Genomic DNA, 7,027 nt, shown 5'->3' on the forward strand with positions numbered 1-7,027 from the left:
CCTCGGGCCGGAGTAAAACCCATCTGAACCCGACTGTGGCAGCTGAGCTCATTACAGTCCTCGAATCCCACAAGGCTGACAGGCCAGTTAGCTCCCAGAGTTACCTTTAATCCAATCAGCTGTTTCAACATCACCTTTCGCATACAAAGTGTATTGGGCCAGCTATATAGCAATGTCTAGCATCCAACACCATCCTTGGTCAAAAGAATCCCATATGCCGAGAGCCTAGATAAGGGGTAGGTTCGGTCATTGCAAAGGGGTGCTTGAAATCAAGGGTGTACGTGCATATACATTGTTTCATGAAGGTGCTTCTGCAAAGGCAACCCTGGAGCCATCCATGAGAATTCTCTGGGGGGTTTTGCCAAAATTACAACTGAGCAGGAAATATTACAGACTGTGGCTTTATTGAAGAACCCCATCACCTGAGAGCCTCTCAGATACATTTCACATTTTTAGTCATTTAGCAGACACTCTTATCCAGAGCGACTTACAGTTGTAAATTCATCCATTTCATTTCATGCATTTTTTTTTTTTTTTGTACTGGCCCCCCATGGGAATCGAACCCACAACCCTGGCATCGCACACACCACACTGGCCTTGCAAACACCATGCTCTACCAACTGAGCCACAGGGAACATTTCAAAAATGCATTATTACAAGTGCTTTTCAAGACACCAAAAGTCACTTTACATAATCAGCAATAATCATCAAGATAAGGCAATACAATCACATTAAAATCAGCAAGAATCTAAAAGTACACTGAACATGATGACTGACTAACCAGGGGAGTAATGTTAAAACATGAATTCTCTCCCAATCTGTTGATATTACAGCTTTCTGGAACACATGAATGGAAGTTGCATCCAGCAGGGTGCATCATTCTGCCTGAAGTCATCTGGGAAAGAGGGTAATACAGAGAAAGATATATATTTTTATGTAACTAAAAAGGGAACACATTACCTTGAAAATGTATTTTTACATCTATCAAAATGTTTGATGAATAATGTGAGGGCGAGTGCTCTGGCGACAGCATCGTACCTCCATAGTTCATCTCCATACAATGCTCATGGCCATTCGTGTTGTCGTTCCCAGCACCATGGTTGCTGTTATCGGGTTGCCCCTGGCCCCAGTTCTGGTAGCTAAACCTGGACCCATCGCTCCACAGCCAAAGACCCTCCTAAAGAGCATACAAGCAGATGTGTAACCAGCAGACACTATACATGATATAAAAATGATTTAACCATGTTTTGAAGCGACAGTGGAGTAAAACAAGCTTATATTTCGGGTAAGGCACCACTAGGCATTTATAATTATATTCTCAAAGAATCAACGCATCTTACTGTATATGTTTCAGGAGTGTTAAACAGAGTGCTTCTGACCTTGATGGCATCGTTGGCTCCAATCCAGGTGCGCTGGGCTCCGTTGGCACTACTTTGGATGACTGACTGAAGGAAGTTATACTGGGAGAGGCTGTGCACTGATGCCAGGTTACCTCCCAATAACAAACAGTAATGCTAGAGAGAGACAGAGAATCACACAAAGGTAGAATATTTTGTTTCATTTTTATAACCTTTATTTTGACAGGTAAGTCATACTGAGACTGGGGTTTCTTTTACAGATGAGCCCTGCATAAATACTATCAAAAACCTACAATATATATTACAAAACATATTAACAACAGACACATATATCAACATAGATGTCTCCAATATTTACTCTGAACTGACAAAGTGGGACCAGGACATCTAATTTCAGAGAGCTCTGTAAATTGTTCCAGATGAAGGGCACAAAAAACAAACAGCAGCTTTACCCAACTCTGTGGAGAATCTTAGGGGCCTCCAGTGTTATTCAAGCCTGGGACTGGGTTTGGTCATTTGGAAGTCTAAATTGAATTAATGATGATAGAGATATGGGAAGTTTCTGCATTAGTTTCTGAATATAAAGATAAAGAGAAGGAATAGCATGTAAAGGTGTAGTTTAGAAACCCGGTTAAACACTCTAATCCTATGATGTTTAGAATGAGTAAATCTGTTCCTAAATATGGACATGTACAGGTACCTCTGCCTCTGGCCATTTGGCCATGATGGGGACGTAGTGATAGCAGCGTGTCCTATAACTGTGCCAACCAGGTGGGCATGATGAACTCCTGGTTTGTAGTCCCTGCATCTCCTTTCCTCCCATCTCCTCAGACTCTGTAGGGGGGAGAGATATAATGCAATATCATGATGAAATGATTAGTTCAGACAACACAATCTGAGTGGTCAAAAGTGCGTTCCAGCCGTGATGTTATTGAACACAGCACCACGGCTATCTGTGCATTATCAGTCCATTAACATTAGCAAGCCAACGCAATATTATAGTTTTCTGCAGGTTTCAGAAATCTTGTTGATGTGGGATAAGGCATTTTACCGATTGGCAGGTTGCGTATCAGGTTCTCCATAATTTGATTCTCTGTGTCACTCAGATCCCCTACAACAAAGAGAGACAAAGACAGAGGAAAGATGAATACTCATGTGCTCTTTAAAGTGTAGAATGATATAATCAAACTGCATCTGATGAGTGTGAACAGGTAATCAAACCATTGTTAAGAATACCTCTACTACCTACACTTCAATAAACACCTCTGTTATCTACACTGTAACTACAAGGAGTAAACAAAAATCTGGTGGAAACTGAGGTATATCTCTCTTACTTGCATCACCCAGAGCAAAGGCAGCACTGAGAAGCAGAAATATGGTCAACATCATCATGGTGATACTCTCCTGAGAAAAAGAGAGAGAAAGAGAGATAGAGACTTAAGACAAATTCAGCGTCAGACAGTGAGTGCTTTAGAACGTAGGTGGAGGTGAGTATAGTGGACTTACCTGTTGTATAAGGAATCTCTGGTAGGTTCTGTTTAGTTGGAGAAAGGGGAGCAGCTATATACACCTGACCACAAGGAAGCAACTCTAGTTTATCAATAGTTAACTCATATATTATCAATTTCCTTCTCGTAGTGAGTTTATCAATCAAAGAGATGAGCAAAGTACAGAGAGAGATCTGTACTTTGCTCATATACAGTGCATTTGGAAAGTATTCAGACCCCTTGACTTTTTACACATTTTGTTACATTGCAGCCTTATTCTAAAATGGATTGAATTGTTTTTTCCCCTCATCAATCTACACACAATACCCCATAATTACAAAGCAAAAACTGAAATGTACATAAGTTTCAGACCATTTACTCAGTACTTTGTTGAAGCACCTTTGGCAACGATTACACCCTTGAGTCTTCTTGGGTATAACGCTACAAGCTTGGCACACCTGTATTTGGGGACTTTTTCCCATTCTCCTCTGCAGATCCTCTCAAGCTGTCAGGTTGGATGGGGAGTGTCGCTGCATAGCTATTTTCAGGTCTCTCCAGAGAGGTTCGATCGCGTTCAAATCCAGGCTCTGGCTGGGCATCTCAAGGACATTCATAGACAATCCTGCATTGTCTTGGCTGTGTGCTTAAGGTCGTGTTGGAAGGTGAACCTTCACCCCAGTCTGAGGTCCTGAGCGCTCTGTAGCAGATACTTTGCTCCGTTCATCTTTCCCTCGATCCTGACTAGTCTCCCAGTCCCTGCCGCTGAAAAACATCCCCACAGCATGATGCTTACACCACGCTTCACCGTAGGGATGGTGCCAGGTTTCCTCCAGACGTGACGCTTGGCATTCAGGCCAAAGATTTCAATCTTGGTTTCATCAGACCAGAGAATCTTGTTTCTCATGGTTTGAGAGTCCTTTAGGAGACTTTTGGCAAACTCCAAGCAGGTTTTCATCTGCGTTTTACTGAGGAGTGTCTTCCGTCTGGCCACTCTACCATAAAGGCCTGATTGGTGGAGTGCTGCAGAGATGGTTGTCCTTCTGGAAGGTTCGCCCATCTCCACAGAGGAACTCTGGAGCTCTGTCAGAATGACAATCGGGTTGTTGGTCACCTCCCTGATCAAGGCCCTTCTCCCCCGATTGCTCAGTTTGTTCCGGGTTGCCAGCTCTAGGAAGAGTCTTGGTGGATTCAAACTTCTTCCATTTAAGAATGATGGAGGCCACTGTGTTCTTGTGGACCTTCAATACTGCATAAATGTTTTGGTACCGTTCCCCAGATTGGTGCCTTGACACAATCGTTTCTCAGCGCTCTACGGACAATTCCTTCCACCTCAGGCTTGCTTTTATGCTCTGACATGCACTGTCAACTGTGCGACCTTATATAGACAGATGTGTGCCTTTTCAAATCATGTCCGTTCAATTGAATTTACCACAGGTGGACTCCAACCAAGTCGTAGAAACACCTCAAGGATGATCAATGGAAACAGGATGCACCTGAGCTCAATTTCAAGTCTCATAGCAGAGGGTCTGAATACTTATGTAAATACGGTATTTCTGTTTTAATACATTTGCAAACTTTCTAAAAACCTGTTTTTGCTTTGTCATTATGGGGTATTGTGTGTAGATTGATGAGGACATTTTTTTATTTAATCCATTTTTGAATAAGGCTGTAACATAGCAAAATGTGGGAAAAGGGAAGGGGTCTGAATACTTTCAGATTGCACTGTGTACCAGTGGTGGAAAAAGTACTAATTTGTTATACTTGAGTAAAAGTCAAGATACCTTAATTGAAATTGCTCAAGTGAAAGTCACCAGGTACAATACTACTTGAGTAAAAGTATTTCATTTTAAATATACTTAAGTATCAAAAGTAAAAGTATAAATCTTTGCAAATTCCTTAGATTAAGCGAACCAGACCGCACAATTTTCTTGTTTTCTTTTTTTACGCATAGCCAGGGGCACACTCCAACACTCAGATATAATTTACAAACGAAGCATTTGTGTTTAGTGAGTCCATCAGATCAGAGACCATAGGGATGTTCTCTTGATAAGTGTGTGAATTGGGCCATTTTCCTGTCAGGGATAATGTATGCAGTAAAAAGTACATTATTTTCTTCAGGAATGTAGTGAAGTAAAAGTAAAAGTAGTCAAATATTAATATTAAAGTTAAGTACACATACTGAAAAAAACTACTTTAGTACTTTAAATTAATTTTACTTAAGTACTTTACACCACTGCTGTGTACCTTGTTCAGTGTACCTTGTTGTCTGACAGAAGAAGGGAAGGTTGGGTTACTAGAAGGAAGTCTAGGTAATTGGTTATATTCTGTTCATAAACCTAGCTAGGTCAGCTGTTTAGTTGTTTTGTTACATTACAGGATGAAAAACAACATTGAAACCATCTCTGGTGAATCTCTGGGCTTCCTCATGTGATGTTCATGTTGATGATAATGATGTGAAGAAGAAGGTCATCTGCACCACTCTTAATGATAGAGGCTAATGCAGTATCCTGTAACGATTACAGCTTACTGGAATGAGTACTGTTCTCAACAATGCTTGAATATTTTGTATTATTCAGAAACACTCTTGGCACTACTTCTGTATGGTACAATGTATCGGTGAAGTATGAAAATGTATCACTACACACAGCGATGTAGAAATAGTTCTGGATTTGAATGTAGTTTTTACATTTTTAGAGATAATGCCTCTGACATTTCAATGCCACAGCAACGTCAACTGTCTTTTTTGGGCGGAAAAGTTGGAGCGGTTGTCGTGGAATATTCTAATCAAGAGAGAGACCTGTCATTTCTTCAAACAATCATCTTTATTTAATATTGATTAATTATTGCAATAATGAAACCATCGACCCCACACTCCGAAATGCTTAAAATCATACATAGTATAGAGCAGGCCTGGGCAACTACAGTCCTCAGGGGACTGATTGGTGTCACACTTTTGCTCCAACTCCAACTAACACACCTGACTCCAATAATCAACTAATCATGATCTTCAGTTTAGAACGCAATTAGTTTAAATCAGCTGTGTTTGCTAGGGATGGGGGAAAAGTGACACCAATCAGGCCCCCGAGGACTGGAATTGCCCAGGCCTGGTATACACGGTCTTTATATAGCTAACTTCAAAATGCTTATTTATGGCTGTCTCCACCTCTCCCATGTAGATTGGGGCACCATAAACCACCCTGGGTTCATCCTGTCATTTATCTGCACATTTACTCCTCCAGGCTAAGTTTCCTAGATGCAAGGATTAGAACAAACAATGAGATGTTTGTTCTATTCCTCCACGCTCTCTCTATCTCGAGTCACACACACACACACACACACACACACACACACACACACACACCCCCCACATCTTATCTATGAATGCAGGCTCAGTTAAGCCGGAGACATAGGTCTAATCACTAATCATAGAATGGAATGTGTCTAAAGTGTTTTATCACCAAGGCATCACTTAATCAGTTACCAGCCCAAGCTTCAAAAGACGTCTCTCAGTTCACTCAGAATGAAGAGAGAGAGTTCTAAGAAACCTATTCTATTGCCTGAAAGCAACCATTCGGTACAAAAACAGTATCATAACATAATCTTGTTTTACCCCTTTTCTCCCCAATTGATAGTTACAGTCTTGTCCTATCACTGAAACTCCCTTACGGACTCAGGAGAGGCGAAGGTCAAGAGCCATGTGTCCTCGAAACACAACCCAGCCAAGTCACACTGCTTCTTGACACAATGCCCACTTAACCCAGAAGCCAACCGCACCAATGTGTCAGAGGAAACACCGTGCACCTGGCAACCTTGTCAGCATGCATGCGCCCAGCCCACCACAGGAGTCGCTAGAGTGAGATGGGACAAGGACATCCCAGCCGGCCAAAGCCTCCCCTAACCCGGACAACACTGGGTTTATTGTGCACCGCCACATGGGTCTCCAGCTGCGACCGAGCCTGGACTCAAACCAGGATCTCTAGTGGCACAGCTAGCAATGCAGTGCCTTAGACCACTGCGCCACTCAGGAGGATATAATCTTGTAATTTTGCTACCATACGGTCCTGCATCGAATGAATCAATAATCTCAACCCATTACTCTAGCATCCAGTCAGGCCTATTTCCAGCCAGAGAGAAGAGAGACATTCAGTACATTTACCTTGCAATAAGCAGAATAGGAAAGAG

The 7,027-nt window shown here is 41.9% G+C and overlaps 1 protein-coding gene across 2 annotated transcripts; it reads right to left on the bottom strand.

Annotated features, from left to right (window-relative positions):
* Nucleotides 1–385: 385 nt before the first annotated feature.
* Nucleotides 386–3,006, bottom strand: LOC106576106 (ladderlectin). 2 transcript variants are annotated; one of them, XM_014152992.2, is made up of 7 exons: nt 2,865–3,006; nt 2,693–2,762; nt 2,410–2,469; nt 2,059–2,192; nt 1,380–1,514; nt 1,039–1,177; nt 386–895 (listed from the first exon to the last, which is right to left on the bottom strand). In XM_014152992.2, exons 2-7 carry the CDS (start codon nt 2,748–2,750, stop codon nt 828–830), a joined length of 594 nt encoding a protein of 197 aa, XP_014008467.1. In that variant the 5' UTR covers nt 2,751–2,762; nt 2,865–3,006; the 3' UTR covers nt 386–827. The 2 variants fall into 2 exon arrangements, with proteins under 2 accessions (XP_014008467.1, XP_045555655.1); XM_045699699.1 differs by having other exon boundaries at nt 2,410–2,472; nt 2,865–2,902.
* Between the last annotated feature and the right edge of the window lie 4,021 nt (nt 3,007–7,027).

This window comes from Salmo salar, chromosome ssa17 (genome assembly GCF_905237065.1).
Source record: "Salmo salar chromosome ssa17, Ssal_v3.1, whole genome shotgun sequence".
In the NCBI taxonomy this organism is placed as follows: Eukaryota; Metazoa; Chordata; class Actinopteri; order Salmoniformes; family Salmonidae; genus Salmo; species Salmo salar.

Bases quoted from the DNA above. Each gene is read 5' to 3' on its own strand.
- LOC106576106 (XM_045699699.1), bottom strand. From the start codon at position 2,750: ATGATGATGTTGACCATATTTCTGCTTCTCAGTGCTGCCTTTGCTCTG. The intron at 2,193-2,409 runs GTAAAATGCCTT...TCCCCCCTACAG, and splicing joins GATACGCAACCTGCCAATCG to AGTCTGAGGAGATGGGAGGA. The intron at 896-1,038 runs GTACGATGCTGT...CCTCTTTCCCAG, and splicing joins TATGGAGATGAACTATGGAG to ATGACTTCAGGCAGAATGAT.